Raw genomic sequence first — 22,814 nt, forward strand, 5'->3', positions numbered from 1 at the left:
GAATGGACTGCATGGAAACCTTGGCCATCACTTCCTGGGAATCCCACATCGACAGCTGCCTTTTGGCCAGCAAGCAGAACCGCAGCCCTTCTCATGTCCCCACAGTCTCATTGAGTAGCTTTAGCTAGGCTTGTTATTGTCATAACTGCAGCTCAGGCTGAGCTCCTGTAGGAGGAAGAACCAACCAACCACTGAGCTTGTGGCTTTGCTGGCCAGACCAGGGCCCTTTGACACACAGAGGCTCTCATGCACAAGTCCCCACACTTGGGACACATGCACGCACCCTTGCATACGCATCTACCTGCAGTGTGTTTGCCTACCCACACCAAACACAATGCAGCTGTGTAACTAACAATGCAAAATATACCCATGGAACTTCAAATTTTGCACAGTTCTCCCATTTTCATGTAAGAAACAATACGTGACACATAGGGGTGCTCAGTGTATACTTGGTAACCCAGTTCAGATGCTGACTGACAGGTACTATTCATTCATTCATTCATTGATCAATCATTTTCTTTCTTTTGTTTCTTTGTGTATGTGTGTGTAGGGGGTATGATACTGGGGATTGAACCCAGGGAAATTTTACCTCTCAGCTACACTCCCACTCTATTTTATTTTTTATTTTGAAACAGGGTCTCCCTAAATTGCTGAGGCTGGCCTTAAACCTTTAATCCTGCTGTCTCAGCCTTCCAAGTACTGGGATTATAGTTGTGTACCACCACTCCCTGTTCCTATTTTATTTTTTATTTTGAAACAGGGTCTCCCTAATTATTGAGGACCTAGCTAAATTGCCAAGGCTGTCCTCAAACCTGTAATCCTCCTGTTTCAGTTTCCCAAGTACTGAGATTACAGGCATGCACCACCACATAACCCCCTTTTTGTGTGGTATTAGGGCTTGAATCTAGGGGCATTCTATCTCTGAGCTACAACCCCAGCCCTATTTTATTTTGAAACAGGGTCTAAGTTGTGGAGGGTTTTGCTATATAAATTGCTGAGGCTGGCTGCAAACCTGGGATCCCCCTGTCTCAGCCTCCCAAGTACTGGGATCACAGGCGTGTACTACCACACCGCTCCCTTTGATACTTCATTCGCGCGTTCTTCCACAAACATGAATTGAATGTCTGCTACTGGCCTGGTGCTGTGCAATATGCTAAGGTTTCACCCATGACTAACAAACAGCCATTTCTGCCCTCAAAGAAGCCACTGTCCAATAGGAGAGGGAAAGAAGGTGCTCTATAGAAGTTCCCTAGGCAGACAACACCGGCAATGAACTTGCAAAAATGAATTTCAATCTGTGAAGAGAAGAGAAGGGAGCAAACCTGGAAGGAAGGACCAACAGCAGAATGACCTGGGGGTGGGGGGAGTGGGTGCAAGGGTTTCATGTTTAGACAAAGTGGGATTAGGTGAAAGTGATCACCCTTCTTTTGATTAGTATGAGAATGTTTCCTGGGGGCAGACAGGCCTGTGGGAGGGCGGAGCTGAGGAATGCGGACCTTGGGGCGCCAAGGCTGGGGGAGACAGACCTTCCAAGCATAAATGGCCCTGAGAGGCCTTGCAGGCCACAGGAGCCAGGGGCACAGGAGGAGTTGTGGGGGCGGGGCTGGTGGGGGGGGCAGAAAGTGCCTAGGAGGGCCCTGCCTCATTGATCCAAAGGGTGGCCCCCACCTGGCAGTTGAAGCTAAGCTGAACCGGGCTCTAGGGCTTCTCTAGGCCTTCTGTTGGGGTGGATGGAAAGGTGAGGGGGTGAGGGTAAGGGTGGGGGTGGGACAGGGCGGGGCCAGCCCTGTGGGCTAACAGACAGGAAGTGGAAGAGGCCTGGGTGTCTCTTGTGGGGGGAGAGTGGTCATTGGGGAGGTCACCCATGGCCCCCTCCCCTTTACTCCTCTCTGGAGTTCCTCATTTCCATCTGGTCCAGGATAAGGTTTTGCTACCCTGGCACTAAGGAATGTCAAGGAGATGAGGTTGTGTCACTTGAGAATGGCGTGTGAACCCAATTCTTTGGGTGTTCCTGGGTGAATCAGACTATCCACAGACATTGTCACAATGAACACTGATCGCACACTGGAAAGGAACCCGAAGGGCGGAAGACTGGGACCTGGAAACCCAGGCGCTGGAATCTTGAAGGGAGGAGGAGTAGAGCTGGAGGGAGGTCGGGGAGGTGGAGGCAGGGGAGCAACTGTGAAGCCATGTGAGCATGGGGATCCTCAGGTGAGGAGAGCTGCATGTGGGCTGTGGCTGAAGAAGAGTTCCTGGAAAAGGGGCCTGAGCTGGCCATGAAGATGGGGAAGGATCCCAGTCCCTCCCCCCCACTCCTTGCAAGTTCCCGGGGTGCCCGCTCAGCCTGGAAACTAAAAGCAAAGCTGAACCAAGAACACTAACTCACACTCAGCACCCAGGCCACCCTCTGATGGGTGGAGACGGAGCGGGCAGGGGATGCTGGCCAGTGTGCTTGCCAGGCATGCCGCCCATCTGTCCTCTTGTCTCCTGGGAGTCCTGTCTCAAGCGCAGGGGCAGGCCCACACTGGCCGTAATGCTAGCATCACAGCCCCTCACAGTGAGATAGTTCTTCTGTAGACTCTGTCCCCAGAGCTAACTGGCCCCCACTTCCAAAGTAAATAACCTAAGACCACCTTGTGCACCCCCAAGTCCTCTCACACCTACCCCATGATGGTTCCCCAAGCCAAGGGAGTTATAGGGATTCCTGATATATTTATTTTCATGAAGTGGAGGTTCAGCCACTTCACGCTGGAAATAACTCAGTGGACTTCTTTTTTCCTTCTTTACCTGCCTTTTTCTCCATCCCCTTTTCCTCCCTTTTCAGCTGTCCCTATACTGGTGGCCTACCTTGGCATGGCAGGACCCCCCAGGTCTACCAGCTGCCCTGCCAACAGAGCTCAAGGAAAGTGACTTACTCATGGTCCTCCTTCTCTCCTTCTCCCTAGGTGGCTCCTGTAGTTGGCCCAGCCCAGCATGCAGCCTTGAGCTTGCCATAAGATTGAGCTGACTCCAGCTCTCTACATTACTGTGGCTCACAGGAGCCTCTAGACCCCAACTACCTGAACAGCATCTCTTCATCGAGACACCACTGCAGCTCCATAGAGCTCAGGGAGTCCCGCTGTCGACTCTCAAAGAAGACAGCATGGCTATTGCTTTGCAGCCCAGTGACCTGGTCTTTGAGTTTGCAAACAACGGAATGGATGATATTCACCAGGTATGGCCCTATAGAATAAAGCACAGTCAGCCAACGGGGACAGTCAGGTGGACACAGACAGGCAGGCAGTCAGCCAGCCAGCTAGAGGCTAGCCGGTCAGCAAATGCTGAGTAAGCACCTACTACATTCAGGACCCTGGGCCTGCTGGCCGACCAGTAGTCAGCGGCTGGTCATTTAGGAAGCCAGTTGCCTGCATGCCATTATGTGGCACATGCAATCATGAAGCCGGCTGGGCAGCTGCTAAGTAATTCAGCCCAACTGTCGATCAGTCAGCAACAGGGGCTGAATGCACAAGCTGGACACTGACCATCCTGTGGATTTTCAGCCACTTCCCTTTGCCTTGGGTGTCCCAGGAAGCTACTCGGACAACTGTGTAGTAAGACAGGCCACTGCCAGCTGGAACTGCAGGGTGGATTCCAAGCCACGGTGTCTTCAGACTCATGGCTCTAGCTCGGTTGGATGGGCTCATCTGTACCTGCCCTTGCAGCCTCAGCCTAAGGGTTCAGGATGAACCAGGAATGGGGTCTTTTGCTGGAAGGAAATTGGAAAATAGGATAGGAGCCTGACACTCGGGGTCCCAGTGCTCCAGACCTGTGCTACCCTGGTGTGAGGAGGGCATATTTCTTGTGCACTTAGATGGGGACATTGGCTGGTGTCTGGCACACTCATCACTACCTTCCTCTTTGCACAAAATGGAGAGTCAGCCAGGTATGAAAGGAAGAGCAGGAATCAGGAAACTAGGTTTAGATTCTCGTTTGGCCACAGTGTCACCTGGCCAAGACCTGTCCCCTACCCTAGTTGGCTGTCATCTCCCCATCTCTGTCCAGGGATGGATTATCTCTAGGGAATCCCAGCCTCACTCTGATGCTCTATCCTAAACCCTTGTGAGGATGGGAACTGTTCCATCCCTGGTGGCCTACCAGAGGCTGCCCTCTAGTGGGCTGTGAGCGCATATCATCCTCTGGTTCTTATCCCAAATTGCTCAATGTTACTGAACCCTCTAGTTTGCCTTGACTCCTTGGAAGGAGATAAGAAGGGAATAAAATCTCATCAGATGAGACGGGAAGATAAATCTACCTTTAGTCGGGCTTGGTGGTGTGCGTCTGTAATCCCAGTGCTTGAGAAACTGAGACAGGAGGATCGCAGGTTTGAGGCCAGCCTCAGCAACATAGCGAGACCCTGTTTCAAAAAAAAAAAAAAAAAAAAAATTAAGCCAGGCTTGGTGGCACATGCTTTTAATCCCAGTATTTGGGAGGAGGAGACAGGAGGATCACAGGTTCTAGGACAGCCTCAGCAAGTAGTGAGGCCCTCTGTGACTTAGACCCTGTTTCAAAACAAATAATAAAAAATAGGACTGGGGGTGTAGCTCAGAGGTAGAATGCCCCTCTGGGTTCAGACCCCAGTACACATAAATAAATTAATTAATTAATTAATAACTAAATAATAAGCTGGCCATGGTGGCACACACTTGCAATCCCAGTACTTGGAAGGCTGAGACAGAAGGTTCACAGGTTCGTGGCCAGCCTCAGCTACCTAGTGAGGCCCTCTGCAACTTAGTGAGAACCTATTTCAAAATAAAGAATAAAAAAGTGGGGCTGGAGATGTAGCTCTGTGGTAGAATGCCCCTGGGTTCAATCCTTAGTACCACAATAAATAAATTAAATAAATAAATAAATAAATAAATAAATAAATGTGAAAAAATTAAAATTGCTGGGAGTGTAGCCCAGAGGTAGGATGCTCCTGGGTGTAATCCCTAGTACCAAAAAAAAAAAAATCTAGCCTTACCTGGATTTCTTAGTACCACTAGACTGCTCAATGACATTTCTTTTCTTCATAGAGACTGTTCTTCCCTCCCTACCTACCCCTCCACCCTCAGCAAACAATCTCTCCTCCAATTCCCAGAGAAACTCAAAGCCAAGGATATCTTCAATTTCCCTCCCTTCTACAACATCCCCTATTCTCATTTCCTTCCCACTGTCCTGAGAAAAAGAAGCATCCTGCTTCCTTCTCAGGGTAACTCCTACCCTCATAATTAATGTTTTATCTCCTAACTTCTTCAAGACTGAAGTTTAAGAAACATTAATCATCTGGGCGTGGTGGCGCACGCTTGTAATCCCCGCGCTTGGGAGGCTGAGACAGGAGGATCGCACGGGTTCGAAGCCAGCCTCAGCTACTTAGTGAGGCTCTCGGCAACTTAGTGAGACCCTGTTTCCAAACAAAATATAAAATAGGTCTGGGAGTATAGCCCGGAGGTAGAAAAGCCCGTGGGTTCCACCTGCAGTACCACCAAAAAAAAAAAGAAACATTAATCACTTTCTCTCTCACTCATCTTTCAGACCTTTCAGATCCTTTTCTCTACTGCGAACATCTTCAAATCTTCTCAGCCTTTAAAGAAAACCTTCCTGAGCCAGATATGGTGGTGCACACCTGTAATCTCAGTACTTGGGAGGCTATGACAGGAGGATTACAGGTTTGAGGACATCCTCAGCAGCATAGTGACATTCTTAGCAACCTAGCAGGAGACCCTGTTTCATAACAAAAATAAAAAAGGCTGAAGGTATAGCAGTGCCCCTGGGTTCAATCCCTAGTACCAAGAAGAAATGAAAACCTCCCTCTTTTCTGTCCTCCTCTTTTAGAATACCACCTTCTTAGTTCCTTTCTCCCATACCGTCTTCTTCCTTCCTTCCTTCCTTCCTTCCTTCCTTCCTTCCTTCCTTCCTTCCTTCCTTTCTTTTTGGGTGGTTCTGGGGATGGAACCCTTCTCCCTCCGGGATACACTCCCAGACCTATTTTATTTGGAAACAGGGTCTCTTAAGTCATCTAGGCTGGCTTTGAACCTGTGCGATCCTTCTGTCTCCACCTCCCAAGCATGGGGATTACAAGCGTGCGCCACCCCGCCCGGCAGCTCAGGGGCATTCTACCTCCGAGGTACACCCCCAGCCTGATTTTTTATTCTTTATTTTGAAACAGGGCCTCACTGAGTTGCAAAGGGCCTGGCTAAGTAGCTGAGGCTGTCCGAGAACCACAATCCTCCTGTCTCAGCCTCCTAAATGCTGGGATTACAAGTGTGTGCCACCACGCCCGGCTTCAGCTCTGCTTATACTTTCTGGTTTTTTTGTTTGTTTGTTTTGTTTTGTTTTAGGTTGTACTGGGAATGGAACCCAGGGTCCTTGTACCTCTAAAAACCACCCCAGGGGTCATAAGTGCCCCAATTTTACAAATAAGGAAACTAATAAAGGTTAGGTAACCTTCCCAAGGCCACACTGCTAGTAAGTACCAGAGACATGTTTCAAATACAGTCAAGTTCTAGATCAGTACAATCCAATAGAATTTTGAGAATGCTGGAGATACTCTGAAATACTGTGTTATAAGGCTAGTAGTCACATGATGTGGCTACAGAGCACTTGCAATGTGGCTAGTGCAGTTGAAAAACTGAAGTTTTCATCTTTCTAAAATTTTATTTATTGCCGGGCGTGGTGGCGCACTCTTGTAATCCCCGCCCTTGGGAGGCGGAGACAGGAGGATCGCGCTGGTTCCAAGCCAGCCGAGCTGGCTTAAGAGACCCTGTTTCCAAATAAAAATATAAAAAATGGGTTAGGGAGTATAGCCCGGAGGTAGAAAGGTTTCCATGAACCCCAGTACCACCCAAAAAAAAATCATAAATAAAATTGTATGTATGTATGTATTTATTTATTTATTTATTGTGGCACTGGTGACTGAACTCAGGGGCATTCTGCCTCTGAGCTCTACCCCCTACCCTATTTTATTTTAATTTGAAACAGGGTCTCAATAGGTTGATGAGAGTCTCACTAGTTGCTGAGGCTTCCCTAGAACCTGAGGTCCTCCTGTTTCACCCTCTCGAGTACTGAAATTACAAGTGTACACCACCACACATGCTTTTCATTTCCATTTCGATTTAAGGTTGCCCGTGGGTACTTGAGAGGCTGAGACTAGAAGACCGTAGGTTGCAGACCCGCCTCAGCAACTTAGTGAGGCCATCCACAACCTAGTGAGCCTCTGCTTCCTAATACCAAATAAAGTGAGCCAGGCAGGGTGGCATACGCCTGTAGCCTAAGTACTTGAGAGTCTGAGACAAGAGGATCACAGGTCTACAGGCCAGCCTCGGCAACTTAGCAAGTCCCTGTTTCAAAAATAAAATAAAGTAGGGCAAGCCGGGCGTGGTGGCGCACGCTTGTAATCCCCGCGCTTGGGAGGCGGAAACAGGAGGATCGCGCAGGTTCGAAGCCAGCCACGCTGGCGTAAGAGAGACCCTGTTTCAAAAAAATATATAAAATAGGTCTGGGAGTGTAGCCTGGAGGTAGAAGGGCTTCCAGGAACCCCAGTACAACCAATAAGTAAATAAATAAATAAATAAATAAATAAATAAATAAATAAATAAAGTAGGGCTAGGGGTTTGGCTTGGAGGTAGAATGTTCCAGGGTTAAATCCCCAGCACCACAATAAGTAGATAAATTCAATTAAATAGGACTGGGGGTATAGTTTGGAGGTAAAACACCCCTGGCTTCAATCCCCAGTACCACAGGGGAAAAAAAGTTACCCATGGCCAGTGGCTGTCACCTTAGCACAGCTCTAGATACTGTGGCCTTAGCACTACACCAGATGCCTGCCTCGATCCATCCTCCCTGAGGTCCTTTGTGACTTGCCCTGGGACCCCAGCGCTGCCCTGAAACCTCTCCAGCTAGGGTAACTGCCCGGTGGCCAGACCCAAAGCCTCTGTAAAGTATTTCCTCTTCTGAATTCCTCAGAACATTAGACAGAGGGCTCTCTTCTCATTCCTTTTTTTTTTTTCATGAAGAAAGATGTAATATTCCCATGAAAGAAAAATTTTAAATGCAAAAATGTACAAAGATGGAAAAATTTTGCATGCCTATAATCCCAGTATTTGGGAGACCACAGCAAGTAGGAGGATGGCAGGTTTGAGTTCAGCCTCAGCAATGGATATGTTCCTGGGTTCAATCTCGAGGGAGGAAAGGAGAGAAAGAGAGAGAGAGAGAGAGAGAGAGAGAGAGAGAGAGAGAGAGAGAGAGAGAGAGAGAGAACTCATCCAAGTTTCTCTACATAGAATTTTAATTTTGGTACTGGGGATTGAACCCAAGGCCTTGTTGCATGCTAGACAAGCGCTCTTCCACTGAACTATACCCCCAGTTCTCTACATAGTTAAAAAAAAAAAAAAAAGCCAAACGTGGTAGGGCACAACTGTAATCCCAGTACCTTGGGAGGCTGAGACAAGAGGGTCACAGGCTCGAAGCCAGCCTCAGCAACTTAGTGAGGCTCTCAGCAACCTAGCAAGACCCTATTTCCAAATAAGAAATGTAATCGGAGCCGGGTGTAGTGGCGCACACTTGTAATCCCAGTGCTTGGGAGGCTGAGACAGGAGGATCGCACAGGTTCAAAGCCAGCCTCAGCTACTTAGTGAGATCCTGTTTCCAAATAAAATATAAAATAGAGACATCTGGGGGTGTAGCCTGGAGGTAGAAAAATCCCTGGGTTCCACCCCCAGTACTGGAGAGAAAGAAATAAAGAGAGAGAGAGAGAGAGAGAGAGAGAGAGAGAGAGAGAGAGAGAAGGAAAGAATATCGGGATGGGAGCATAGTTCAGAGGTAGAATGCCTCTGGGTTCATTCCTAGTAACACACACACACACACACACACACACACACACACACACACACAAAACAGGCCAGGTATGGTGGCTCACGCATTCAGGAGGCAGTGAGACCAAAAAATAAAAAGAGTTATTGGGCGTTGTGGCGCACGCTTATAATCCCAGCATTCAGGAGGCTGAGACCGGAGGATCGCCTTAGAGGACAGCCTCAGCTACTTAGTAAGGCCCTCTGCAACTAAGCGAGACCCTGTTTCCAAATAAAGAATAAAAAATAGGGCAGGAGGTGTAGCTCAGAGGTTGAATGCCCCTGGGTTCCATCCCCAGACATGCATACATAAATAAAAATAAAAAGACTAAAAAATAGGACCACGGTGTAGCTCGGAAGTAGAATGCCCTTGGGTTCCATCCCCAGTACCCAAAACAAAACAAAGCAAAACAAAAACAGTGCTAGATTCTAGTAATTCAGGAGTCTGAAGTAGGGGGGCCACAAGTTTAAGGCAACTTGTAAGATACTGTCTCAAAGGAAGAAAACAAAAAGGGCTGAAGATATAGTACAGTAGTAGAGTGACCCTGGGTTCAACCCCCAGTATTGAAATAAACAAATAGTCCAGGAGCAGGGGTGCACACCTGTAATCCTAATATTTGGGAGGCTGAGACAGGTAGAGTGCAGGTTCGAGGCCAGGAATAGCTCAGAGATAGAATACTCCTGGGTTGTTTATTTTTGGTGGTATTGGGGGTGGAACCCAGGGGCTTTCTACCTTCGGGCTATACTCCCAGACCTATTGTATATTTTATTTGGAAACAGGGTCTCACTAAGTTGCTGAGAGCCTCACTAAGTAGCTGAGGCTGGCTTCGAACCCGCGTGATCCTCCTGTCGAAGCCTCCCAAGCGCGGGGATTACAAGCATGCGCCACTACATCTGGCCTAAATGATTTATTTATTTTTTGGTGATACTGGGGTTCCTGGAAGCCCGTCTAACTCCGGGCTACACTCCCAGACCTATTTTATTTTTATTTGGAAACAGGGTCTCCTAAGCCAGCTCGGCTGGCTTCGAACCTGCGCGATCCTCCTGTCTCCGCCTCCCAAGCGCGGGGATTACAAGCGTGCGCCACCACACCTGGCTAAATGATACATTTAAAAATAGGCTAGGCACGATGGTGCACATCTGTGATCCTAGTATTCAGAGGCTGAGAAGGGTGGTTCACAAGTTCTAGACCAGCGTCAGAAGTCAAGCATGGTGGTACACACCTATAATCCCAGTACTTGGGAGGCTGAGACAGGAGGATCGCAGGTTCAAGGACAGCCTCAACAATTCATTGAGACCCTGTTTCAAAATAAAAAATAAAAAGAGTGAGGGGTGTAGCTCAGAGGTAGAATGCCCCTAGGTTTAATCTCCAGTACAAAATAATAACAATGATGATGATGATGATGATGATGATGATGAATTAAAAAATAGGCCAGGCATGGTGGCACATGCTTGTAATCCTAGTACTTGGGAGCCTGAGGCAGGAAGATTGTAGATTCATGGACAGCTTCAGCTGCTTAGTGAGGCTTTCAGCAACCTAGTAAGACCCTGTTTCAAAATAATAAAATAGCCAGGTGTGGTGGCGCATGCTTGTAATCCCAGCATTTGGGAGGCTGAGACAGGAGGATCGCGATTCTTGGACAGCCTCGGCTGCTACTTAGTGAGGCCCCAAAGTACCTCAAACTCACCATATCTAGATATAGTACCCCTTATCTTTTTCCGAAATCTGCTTTTCTAGCCAGGTGTGGTGGCGCACGCCTGCAATCGCAGCATTCGGGAGGCTGAGACAGGAGGACCGTGGTTTGAAGCCAGCCTTAACTACTTAGTGAGGATCACACAGGTTCAAAGACAGCCTTAGCTACTTAGTGAGGCCCTCGGTAACTTAGTGAGACCCTGTTTCCAAATAAAGAATAAAAAATAGGGCAGGAGGTGTAGCTAGGAGGTCGAATGCCCCTGAGTTCCATCCCCAGACCAATGGAAAAAAAAAACATAAATAAAATTTTTAAAAATCTGCTTTTCTTCCTCTTGGGTTCCTCCTGAACATAAGCAGTGTCCCCATGTACCCACTGAATCAAGCTAGAATTTGAAACCCTCTCTCCAGTCCAGGCAGTGACTGGACCCTGGCCTTTGTCCCTCCATGATGCTTCTGTCCTGTCTTGATTCCAAATGTCATTGGCACAGACTGATCCCTAAGATATCTGAGCCCCTAACTCTGGCTGTGATTTGAATTCCAACCTTGACTCTAGGCTGAGTCCCACATCTGACTACAGATTCCACCTCTCACACTTGCTATCAATGAATCCTTTCCCACTGGCCTAAGAAGGAGCCATAGTTTGAGTTCTAACCCTGGGCTATGGACTAACCCAATCAATTAAAACTGCTTGCCCAGGCTGGGGGTATAACATAGTGGTAGAGTGCATGCTTGGCATGCACAAGACCCTGGAATTGACCACAACACTACACACACTCGCGCGTGCGCATGCGTGCGCGCGCGCACACACACACACACACACACACACACACAACACTTGCTGCCAGGCACAGTATGCCTGTAATCCCAGTACTTGGGAAGCTGAGATAGGAGGATCCTAAATTTGAGGCAGCCTGGGAAACTTAGCAAGACCCTGTTTCAAAGTAAAAAAAATAAAGCCAGGCATGGTGGCGTGCACTTGTAATCCCAGTACTTGGGAGGCTGAGACAGGAGGATCGAAGGTTCATGGCCAGCCCCCAATTACTTGGTGAGGCCCTCCACAACTTAGTGAGACTCTGTTTCAAAACAAAGAATGAGGCCGGACATGGTGGCACACACTTGTAATCCTAGCACTTGGGAGGCTGAGACAGGAGGATCCCAGGTTCATGGCTAGCTTCAACTACTTAGTGAGGCCCTCTGCAACCTAGTGAGACCCTGTTTCAAAATAAAGAATAAAAAATACGACTGAGCCCGGCGTGGTGGCGCACGCTTGTAATCCCCGCGCTTGGGAGGCGGAGACAGGATGATCTCTCAGGTTCGTAGTCAGCCGCGCTGGCTTATGAGACCCTGTTTCCAAATAAATAAAAAGATAAAATAGGTCTGGGAATGTATCCTGGAGATAGAAGGGCTTCCAGGAACCCCAGTACCACCAAAAATAAAAATAAAAATACGGCTGAGCCGGGCATGGTGGCGCACGCTTGTAATCCCTGCACTTAGGAGGCAGAGACCAGAGAATCGCGCAGGTTCAAAGCCAGCCATGCTGGCTTAAGAGACCTGTTTCCAAATAAAAATATAAAAAATAGGTCTGGGAGTACATCCTGGAGGTAGAAGGGTTTCCAGGAACCCCAGTACCACACACACACACACACTCACACACACACACTCACACACACACACACACACAAATAGGGATGGGGGTGTAACTCGGAGGTAGAATGCCCCTGGATTCAATTCCCAGTACCACACACAAAAAAAGTAAAAAATAAAAGGGCTGGGGTGTAGCTCAGTGGTATGCCCCCCCTGGGTTCAATCCCCAGTAAAATTAAAAACTAAATAAAAGGTGTATCCTTGGCTGATTGAAGGTGGCACCGAGCTAAACCATATCTATTAATCAAAAACTCATCAAAAGCATCACCTACTGAGGCTGGACCCAAAGCAATGTCGTCCTGTGCCCCTGAGGGCTCCAAGAATTTGGAACTGCACAAAGGGCCACCATCCAGTAGGAAAGCCTTCCAGGAAGGGTTGAGTAGGCCTTGAACCAGATCTCTGTCTTCTCCATAGCTAGAAGACCCCTCGGTGTTCCCAGCTGTGATCGTGGAGCAAGTACCCTACCCCGAATTACTGCATCTGTACTCAGGACTGGAACTGGAAGACAGTCACAATGGCATCGTAACAGACGGGACTTTGTGCACGGCACAGGATCAGATCGTGGAGGGCAGTTTTTTGCTGACAGGTCTGTTTGCTTTCTGGGCAGGTTATAGGCATGGTGGAGAAAGGGGTTGTGTCTTTAGGAAACAACATCCCACAATGGCAGAAGGGGTGAGGCCTCCAACCAAAGGTGGTACCACTTCATACATAGAGCAGGAAGCACCCTGGCACATTCTGGAGCTCTGCAGATGAGGTGGGACAAACAGGGGTGGGAACAGGGCGGGGAGGTGCACCATTTCTTCCCAGCTATCCAGTAGGCTCGCCATGGCTCCTCTACTCACTAATCCATTGGCTTGGGCTGGGCCTGATTATTGCCGTGTGTCCTGAGGGAACTCTTCTCTCCCCCGCATGGAACCTGCCTGGAACCTGTCTGGAACCAGATGACAATGAGGCCACCTCACACAACTTGTCAACCACTGAGGTCTTACTCGATGCGGACTCTCCCAGCAACATCCTGGATGAGAAGCAGATCTGTAAGTTTGGACCCAACAAAACAATTCCCTTAGTCAGGCACTTGGAAGGCTGAGACAGGAGGATCACAGGTTCAGTTCAAGACCAGCCTCAGCAGCTTAGTGAGACCCTGTTTCAAAATGAACGATAAAAGACCTGGGGTATAGCTTGGAGGTAGAACACCCCTGAGTTTAATTCCCAGTGCCAAAGAACAAAACAACAACAACAAAAAACAGTTCCCTTTAAATTGTGGTAAAATACAGATCATCTAGCCGGGCGTGGTGGCGCACGCATGTAATCCCCGCGCTTGGGAGGCTGAGACAGGAGGATCGCATAGGTTCGAAGCCAGCCTCAGCTACTTAGTGAGGCTCTCAGCAACTTAGTGAGACCCTGTTTCCAAATAAAATATTTTAAAAAGGTCTGGGAGTATAGCCCGGAGGTAGAAAGCCCAGTACCACCACCAAAAAAAAAAAAAAAAAATACAGATCATCTAAAATATACCAACTTAATCATTTTAAATTATTTTTTGTGGCACTGGGAATGAAACCCAGGGGCATTCTACCTCTGAGCTACACTCCCAGTCCTAATTTTTTATTCTTTATTTTGAAACAGGGTCTCACCGAGTTGTAAAGGGCCTCACCGTGATCCTCAGGTCTCAGCCTCCCGAATGCTGGGATTACAAGCATGCGCCACCATGCCCCGCTCCAACTTAAATCATTTTAACTGTGCAGTTCAGCTGTATTAAGAACCTTCATGCTAGCCAGGCATGGTGGCACATGCTTTTAATACCAGTACTTGAGAAGCTGAGACAGGAGGTTTATCGCCAGCCTCAGCTACTTAGTGAAGCCCTCTACAACTTAGTGAGACCCTGTTTCAAAGTAAAGAATAAAAAAATAGGGCTGGGGGCATATCTCAGAGGTAGAATGCCTCTGGGTTCAATCCCTAGTACCACAAAAAAAATTTTTACTGAAAGCCTACACGTATCAGGCAGCACCTCAATGTATGACCTTTGGGCACGAGACTTGCCTTCTCTGGGTCTGTCTCAATTTCCTTGTCTGGAAAACAGAGAGATTGAGCTCAGTGATTTGAAAGCCCCTCCAAGTTGTCAAATGAGTATGTGACTCAGTCAAGGTGGCCCATTACCCTGGATGCTGCCTGAAACTTTCCCCCTACCAGTAGTACTATATATGTAGTGCTGTGATTTGAGCCAGCTCATGCTCACACCTCTGCAGATGTTTCTTCCTCTCGTGATATGACACCACTAAGATGTCTTCTCAGATGTATCCTGTGTCTGGGGTTATGGGGCCAGCACACCTGTCCTTCCCAGCTGCCTACACCGGGCCCCACCTAACTCAGACCTTTCTTCTTGCAGTCAACACCTCCGGAATGCTTTCAGACTTGGACTCATCTGCAGTTGTCACTCTGCCCAACTACATGGCTCCTGCCTCTGAACCCAGTGCCCTGAGTAGGGCTGGTGACACTGGTGACCAGGAGGAACATTCTCTGGAAGAGGGAGTTCTCAGGGAGGAAAGTGCTAAAAAGACTGGGAAATCAAAGAAGAGAAGTAAGGAGGGATGGGGCAGGGAGACCCTAAGAGCTGAATGGGCTGCGGCTCACAGACACTCTCTGGTCTGGCTGGGATGGACCCAGAGGCCTCCCTTGTTTAGAATCCGATCTCATTGGCTGGCCTTTCTGAAGCCTGACATTTCCCATGCTGCTCCTGTCTGCCAAGCCTATGGGAACTCCTGCAGAAATGCCAACCAGCCCAATGGGTCGAATCCCAGGCCAGGAGATTGGAAACCAGGCCTGGATTTCTGGCCAGTCCCTGGACCTTTGGGACCTCTGTCCATAAAAAAAATGAGTCATACCAGGCACAGTGGGTGGTACACACCTGTAATCCCAGTACTTGGGAGGCTGAGACAGGAGGATCACAAGTTTGAGACCAACCTGGGCAACTTAGCAAAATTCTGTCTTAAAATAGAATAAAAGAAAAGAAAAAGGGCTGAGCCAGGCATGGTGGCATATGCTTATAATCCCAGTACTTGGGAGGCTAAGACAAGAGAATCACAGTTTCAAAGCCAGTCTCAGCAACTTAGTGAGACCCTGTTTCCAAATAAAAAATAAAATCAGTCCAGGGGTGTAGCTCTGAGGTAGAATTCCCCTGGGTTCAATACACACACACACACACACACACACACACACACACACACACACACGGCTGGGAGTGTAGCGCAGAGGTAGAACGCACCTAGGTTCAATCTCTAGTACCACACATAAAAAAATGAGTCATGCGGTGCTCTTATCTCCTTTCTGCGGACCTTATGAATCCCAGGCCATATACAAGAGAGGACTTTGGGCCTTCCCAAGCTCCAGTGTTATTAATTTACTCAGGCGATGGCAGGTTGATACTGCCTTATCAGAGTGGCAACCAAAACCTCAGCACCACACTGACCTGTACAACAGTGGTACATTTGGGCTGTCTCTCCATTTGAAAACTCAGGTCAGGCCGATTCTGTTCTTACAGGAGAGCCTCATTTGCAAGCATTACATTCCCCACACCATCGCCTTGTTGCAGAGTTACGTTGGAGGCCTGAGTCAGGGTGCAGATAACATCCTCAGGTTGCAGCTGCAGCGAGTACTCAGCCTGCAGCCTGGGTGATCAGCTCCCCTAGTCAGCCCTGTCATACCCAACTTGGCCAGCTCTCCCACAGCCTCAGCCTCACCTTCCTCTCCCACTTTTCCTTCAGTCCGGAAGACAAAGGGCAACCGAAGTACCTCACCTGTCACTGCCCCTAGCATCCCCATCCGGAGGAAATCAAAGGATGGCAAAGGTATGGCTGGGAGTCAGGTGAGATGGGAGGGCATGCCCCTTAACCTGCTGCTAAGGGCACTCCTCACCACCCACCACCATTCCCCCCGACCACTGCAGGCAGCAACATCTATCTGTGGGAATTCCTCCTGGCACTTCTGCAAGACCGTAACACTTGCCCCAAGTATATCAAGTGGACCCAGCGGGAGAAAGGCATCTTCAAGCTGGTGGACTCCAAGGCCGTGTCCAAGCTGTGGGGGAAGCAGAAAAACAAGCCTGACATGAACTATGAGACCATGGGACGGGCGCTCAGGTAGGAGGTGCAGGGACCTGCACCCTGCCTTGCAGGGAGTGGCCAAGCCCTTCTGGCGTTGTCTCAGGATTGGCTCAGGTGTCTCTCCAGCTTCGATGGAGGCCTAATCACTCTATTAAAAGGAACTATGTCTCCTAATGTTCATTTGCTTGCCCCAGGAGGAGAAACCATCTTCCTCTTTCACCTCTGTCCTGGGAGAGCATTTTAGTCCAAAATGCATTTCCCCTCCAAAAAGAGCTTTCTTCCCATTCTGCAAGCCAGAGACTCATGGAGATGGCTGTGGGCGTTGCCCCAGAGTGTTGAACCCCCTGCCACCCGTGCCTGAAATCCATGAATCTTTCATTCACCATGCACCCTCAGCCCTGAAGCAGAATGGGCTGGACACTGGAACATCCTTTTTATACAGCCTAGGGGTGGGGAGGCGGTTATCTCAGAAATGTCATAAAAGCCTTCAGCATGTAAGGGTTGGCTCTATCCTTTCCCTTTCCCTTCAGGCCCCACCTCACCCCGCCAGCTCCAACCTCACAGAGAGGAAAGGCCTCCAGGCTAACTCCCTGCTCCCTGTCCCTTGTCCCTCAGGTATTACTACCAAAGAGGCATCCTAGCCAAAGTGGAGGGACAGAGGCTGGTGTACCAATTTAAGGAGATGCCCAAAGACCTGGTGGTGATCGAAGATGAGGATGAGAGCAGTGAGGCCCCAGCAGCACCCCCACAGGCCTCCTCGTCCTCCACCAGCAACCCCCGGAGAGCCAGCTCCAGGGTCTCTGCCAGAGCTGCCCCCTACAGCAAGGGCGGCCCTTCCTGGGAGAAGCCAAAGGTCCAGCATGTAGGCCTACAGCCATCTGCAAGTCTGGAATTGGGACTATGTTTGGATGAGGAGATCCCTACTACCTCCACCATGCTTGTCTCCCCACCTGAGAGGCAGGCCAAGCTCTCCAAAAGAGTGAGGTAAGGGCTCTCAAGCAATAAGTCTTCCCATAAATTCCTTGTGTTGGGGTCAGTTTTCAAGCTTTGGCGAAGCTCTGCCGTGTCTCCAGACTTGTGAAACCCTAGTCGTGCCAGTGGGGCAGTTGTCAGTCAAGAGAGGAGGGTCAACTTCCTTGAAATCACACACCAAAGTAACCCATCTAAAACTAGCACTCGAGCCGGGTATGGTGGCGCACACTTGTAATCCCCGCGCTTGGGAGGGTGAGAAAGGAGGATTGCACAGGTTCGAAGCCAGCCTCAGCTACTTAGTGAGACCCTATTTCCTAATAAATAAAATAGGCCGGGCATGGTGGCGCACGCTTGTAATCCCCCCACTTTGGAGGCTGAGACAGGAGGCTCGTACAGGTTTGAAGCTAGCCTCAGCTACTTAGTGAGGCTCTCAGCAACTTAGTGAGACCCTGTTTCCAAATAAAATATAAAAATAGGTCTGGGAGAATAGCCTGGAGGTAGAAAGCCTCTGGGTTTCACTCCCAGTACCACCAAAAAAGAATTAATTAATTAAAAAAATAAAACTAGCTTCTACTGCCAGCACAGGCTATTCTTGTTACGCTGGAGTGTGCCCCGAGTTGAACCGGGGCCTCTGCATCTAGGCCCATCCTGCTAAGCCTCCTGCATGCCCCGACAGAGAATGTGGCAGATATAACCTGTCTACTTTGAAGCCACCACCTCTTCCCGAAGTCCCTCACGAGTTTTCTTCCACGCTGAGGAGCCCCCAGTCTTTTCTGAAAACGCTGGACTTGGTTTGCCCTTCCAGCTCTTCTGGTCTGGGTCCTGGGGATGCTCTTTCGAGGTCGGGAGGTAGTGAAGTAGAATGGGGTGGGACACAAGCTTTGGGATCACAGGTTCTAGATCCAATTTCTGTTCTACTGCTTGCCGGCTATGTTGTCAAAGTTCCATAACCTCTCCGTGCCTCAGTTTCCTCAAGCTGTCAAATCAGAACATTGCAATTCCTCTCACAGACTGTTTTCAGGCTTGAGGGAAATGCCACACGTCAGTCACTTAGAATGATCTCTGACCTATATTCGGGGCTCAATAAATGTGCATTATTGGAGCAACGAATACTGAAAATGCCTGCAGCTCTGTTCCTCTTGTGTTCTCCTTCCTGGCCAGTTGGGGGCGCCTCTTACTTTAAAGGAACTCTTTTCTGTTTCTTCTCAGTACTCCAGTGCCCCGCAACATGCACCTAGGAGTGGCCTCCGTCGGGTCGGGTTCCGCTGTGACCCTGCAGACCATCCCGTTGACCACGATGCTGAGCAACGGGCCCCCCGCCAGTACTACTGCTTCCACTCAGCTGCTTCTCCAGAGCGTCCCGCCTGCATCGACGACCTTCAAGGATACCTTCACTCTGCAGACCTCCTTCCCCCTGAACGCCGGCTTCCCAGAGAACCAGGTGGCAGCACCCGGGTCCCCGCTGATTCTTAGTGGCCTCCCCCAATTTCTGGCTGGGGCCAGCTGTCCAGCCAACCCAGCACCACCCTCAGTTACAGGTGCTGGAGCAGCAGGGCCCAGCCCTCAGTCCCCTGGAACTGTCCTTGCAGCTTTCATCAGGACTTCTAACACCGCAGCAGCCCCTAGGGTCCAGGAGAGTCCACTGAGGTCCTCCTCGTATGTGCAGGGCATGGTGACTGGGGCCCCCATGGAGGGGCTGCTGGTTCCTGAAGGGACCCTGAGGGGCCTCCTGAGAGATCAGGCTCACCTTCAGCCACTCCCAACCCCGGTGGATTCCAGGGGTTCCCATAATTCGAGCCTTTCGGAGAACCAGACTTTCTCTCCCCCCAGCTGCCCCACTGTTGGGCTGACCCCGGTGGCTGAACTTGAGCTCTCCTCAGCCTCAGGGTCCCTGTTCATGGCAGAGCCTAGTATGACCACATCTGAGAACCTGCTGAGCAGATCCCCATCCCCAACTCCCTTCGCCCCATTCAACCCCGCCTCCCTCATTAAGATGGAGCCTCATGACATATAAACCAGAAGTGGGACCCACTGGGCAAAGCTGAGCAGCGTTGTCACACAGGCTGACTTAAGCAGCGCACTTGCCCTTACATTTCAGTGAGATTCAGTACACTCGACCCCTAGTCCACCAGCCCTGCCTGGCATCGCTCTAGCCAAACTATGTCCAGATTGAGCATCCCTGGCATCAGACCATGGCCTTCAGGAGCACTAGGGGATATGCTCTTGACAGGATAATGGGCTGACTTGGTGATTGAGGGAAACCCTCCTGAGCCAGGGAGAAGCTTATGGTCAGGGCTGGAGCAGGAGCTTTGTGAGGAATGTCCGGGCTGACTGCATCTCACCATCTTTATTCCCTCCACAGGGAATTTACTATCCCATATGTGAATATCTCTGTATTTGTGTGTACTTGTGGGTCTGTATCTTTGATTCTCTGGGGAGAATGGGGGTGTAGCCGTGAGGTCTTGTCTTTGGTTCACGAGTTGGGGTGTTCTTTAAGAGAAAGCATCTTTTATACAAGCCAAGATTCGGTTGCTCTGAGATTGTGGAATATAGGTTGGAGCCCTCCAAATCTGGAGAGATGTCATCAGAGCTGGAACAGGTCCGGTGGAAAAATTTCAGTGGGTGCATGTGTTTGAAGACACACTGCTAAGGAAAGGAAAGAGTTCAACCTAGATACAACCCCACAGCCGAGACCAAGGTCCTCTTCTTGGAGTTTGCCTCGTTGTCTGTCATGCTCACCACCATGGAAACTTGGCTGTCCTACAGTACTTTGCTAAAGGCTTGAGAGGCGAAGCACTCCTGTAGAGTCAGGCCCAGCCAGAGCCTTGGGTTAGGGCTGAGTGGGCTGTGTGTATGATGCCACCCCTACACTGGCACAGTACCCTGTGGGCCTGTCCTTGGTTCCTTCTGCCATACTTTTTTGCCCCTGAGATTGTCCAGCTGTCGGGCATTACTGGGACTGGTTGGGCAGGTGGCAACCTAGCTGGGGTCTGCCTCCATGCACGCCCATCCTGCCCGTTCCCCCAGGGAGGTGTGCTAGCCCATTCCCAAGATGGCTGCTGCAGACCTTCCTTGGGGGGGCGCTACTCCTCATCTCCAACCTCTGCACCTAACCCCAGTTCCTTCTTCACCAAGAAGACGGGCCCCAGCAGGCATGAGTTCCAAGTGTGCCTTTCCTGTCACTACATGGCTCCTTGCTCTCTCTTTCTCCTTCTGAGGGAAGGTCAACCTGTTCTCTTTTTTGTGATACTGGAGATTGAACCCCAGGATAAGGGATGTTCTACCTCTGAGCTCCACCCCCAGCCCTTTAAAAGTTTTTTCATTTTGAAACAGGGTCTCGCCAAGTTACCACATGCTGGCCTTGAACCCGTGGTCCTCCTATCTCAGCCTTCTATCTCACTACTGGGATTACAGGTGTGCGCCACCACCCGGCAACCTGCTCTCTCTTAAGCCCTCAGCTGAGGGCCCAGGTGCCCTCCCTTCTTTCCTCTTTGAATTTGCTTCGTGCTTCTCTCCTGCCAACTCCGAGGGCAAAGCTAAGTCATGTCGGGCTCAGAAGCAACTCTATTCTCTGGTGAATTTGGTTAATGTGAATCAGTGCCTAAGGTCCTTTGCTACATCCTTGGCTCAAAACCACCCACTTGACCTAACTACCTCCCCTGACTGCTGCTTCTCTCTTTTCTTTTTCTTTTTTTTTTTTTTTTTTGGTGGGACTGGGGGTGGAACCCAGGAGCTTTCTACCTCCGGGCTATACTCCCAGACCTATTTTATATTTTATTTGGAAACAGGGTCTCACTAGGTTGCTGAGAGCCTCTCTAAGTAGCTGAGGCTGGCTTCGAACCCGCGCGATCCTCCTGTCTCCGCCTCCCAAGCGCGGGGATGACAAGCGCGCACGCCCGGCCTTGCTTCTCTTTTTCTGATCATGATTCTCTCCCACTCACTACTTCTCTACTCCTTCCCTGAGCAAGAACCAAATATGGTATTGAGGTACCTTTTTCTAATAAAATCGGCTTATTATGACAATTTCCTGGTGGTTGGCAGTAAGCATCTTGAAAAAGGGCCACCATTGTTTTTTGAAATTTACACAAGGGCATACACTAAACAAACAAAGGGCTATCAGGACTCACCTATTGCTGTTATTGATGCCGCCATTTTCCTGGTCTCCTAACCTTAAACTTTCGGAGCTCTCTGACGGCTGTCTTTACGTTCCTCTGTCTCCTCCCCAATGTGGTTACGATGCCTCGAATTTGGCCTGCCTTCCACATTTCCGGAGCTTCCGCCTGGCTCCTTGGACCCAGAGCTTGCCCCACCCCGCGTCACTGCCCAGGTGACCTGTGTCACCACCTCTGGTCCATCTGGATACCAGGCCTATCTTTCCTCTGTTCAAAAACCTCCAGTGACTCCTCCAGGGCCACAGGTAGGGGAGATACTCAAATTACTTCCTGGATCCTTTCTAGAGGTCTGGCATTAACCTTTTAGTTGCTGGATCATGAGACAACCTGAGGGTCCTGCAGGGAGGCTGGAGGGGCACTTGGAGAGCTCAGAGCCTTAACTGCAGGAGTCTTTTAGCCTTTCACCGCCGGTCCTGTCTAACTTTCCCAGCCGACCGGTGTTGCTCTCCCCCCCCCCCCCGCCCCAGCGCACTGCTCCACACTGGTGGATTCGTTGGTCTTTCAACTGGACCCCATTCAGAACTTCTCACCTCTGCGCTCTTCCTTCACTTAGGTTCTGCTCAACCCGAACGTTCTTGTCTCCCCCCTAGTATCAACAAAATTGTGTTCTGTCTTCAAGACTCAGTTCGTAGAAGTTGCCTTTCCCAGACCAGCCTGTCTGTGAGTTCTTTAAAGTCATTTGCAATTGCTACCTGTTGGGCAGTTAAAACAGCCTGTGACCTCTATAATCACAAACTGTTACTTAAGCCTTCAATAACCTGTACCTTTTTAGGCTCCTCAGTCAGTGAATTTCCTGAGGGACCGAGGTAGTCGGGGGGGACTGTATCACCCATAGAACAGGGTACACTGCGAAGCAGATAAGCATCAATGAATGGTTACCGGTTGAGCTGGTGGGAAATGGGGACCTAGCTTTGAGGTAGGTGGCCTCTGACCTCCCGCTCTGCACGGGCACTCACCTCAGGCGCTCCACTGCCCAGGGCCTGCTCTCCCTGGCTCAGTACCCTCATGAACCCCCCCACCTCTACCCCATGTTAGCACCCAAGATTTGTTACTACTTTGAAACCCTCTGCCCCCTAAAGAAACTTCCCTGTCCAGTTTCTTTCCTACTCAAAGTGTTAAACTAGCTAATCTGATAAACTAACCTGTGCTGATCTAGTTATGGGAGCGTGGGAGCAGGCTAGAGAAGAGCTCCAGCCCCAGGATACAGTCCCAGGGGCAACAGCATCTCTGCCTTTGCTGATGCTTTAATGGAGGCAGGAGTCCAGCAGTGACTCTGGCCTCTCAGCGGCCCATGTGTCATAGAGGCTCCCACAGCACTCTGTGTATACCTCTTAGTAGCACATAGCACATTGTAGTTCCTGAATTATTTGTT

At 49.7% G+C, this 22,814-nt stretch overlaps 1 protein-coding gene across 1 annotated transcript; it reads left to right on the plus strand.

Annotated features, from left to right (window-relative positions):
• Window positions 1-3,142: 3,142 nt before the first annotated feature.
• ELF4 (E74 like ETS transcription factor 4) lies at window positions 3,143-19,284 on the plus strand (the record flags this gene model as incomplete). The annotated part of the gene is made up of 8 exons (XM_080719321.1): window positions 3,143-3,214; window positions 12,616-12,787; window positions 13,143-13,235; window positions 14,585-14,776; window positions 15,960-16,043; window positions 16,142-16,334; window positions 16,914-17,282; window positions 18,480-19,284. 8 exons carry the CDS (start codon window positions 3,143-3,145, stop codon window positions 19,282-19,284), a joined length of 1,980 nt encoding a protein of 659 aa, XP_080575447.1.
• Window positions 19,285-22,814: the final 3,530 nt, after the last annotated feature.

This window comes from Muscardinus avellanarius (genome assembly GCF_963383645.1).
Source record: "Muscardinus avellanarius genome assembly, chromosome: X".
Lineage (NCBI taxonomy): Eukaryota > Metazoa > Chordata > Mammalia > Rodentia > Gliridae > Muscardinus > Muscardinus avellanarius.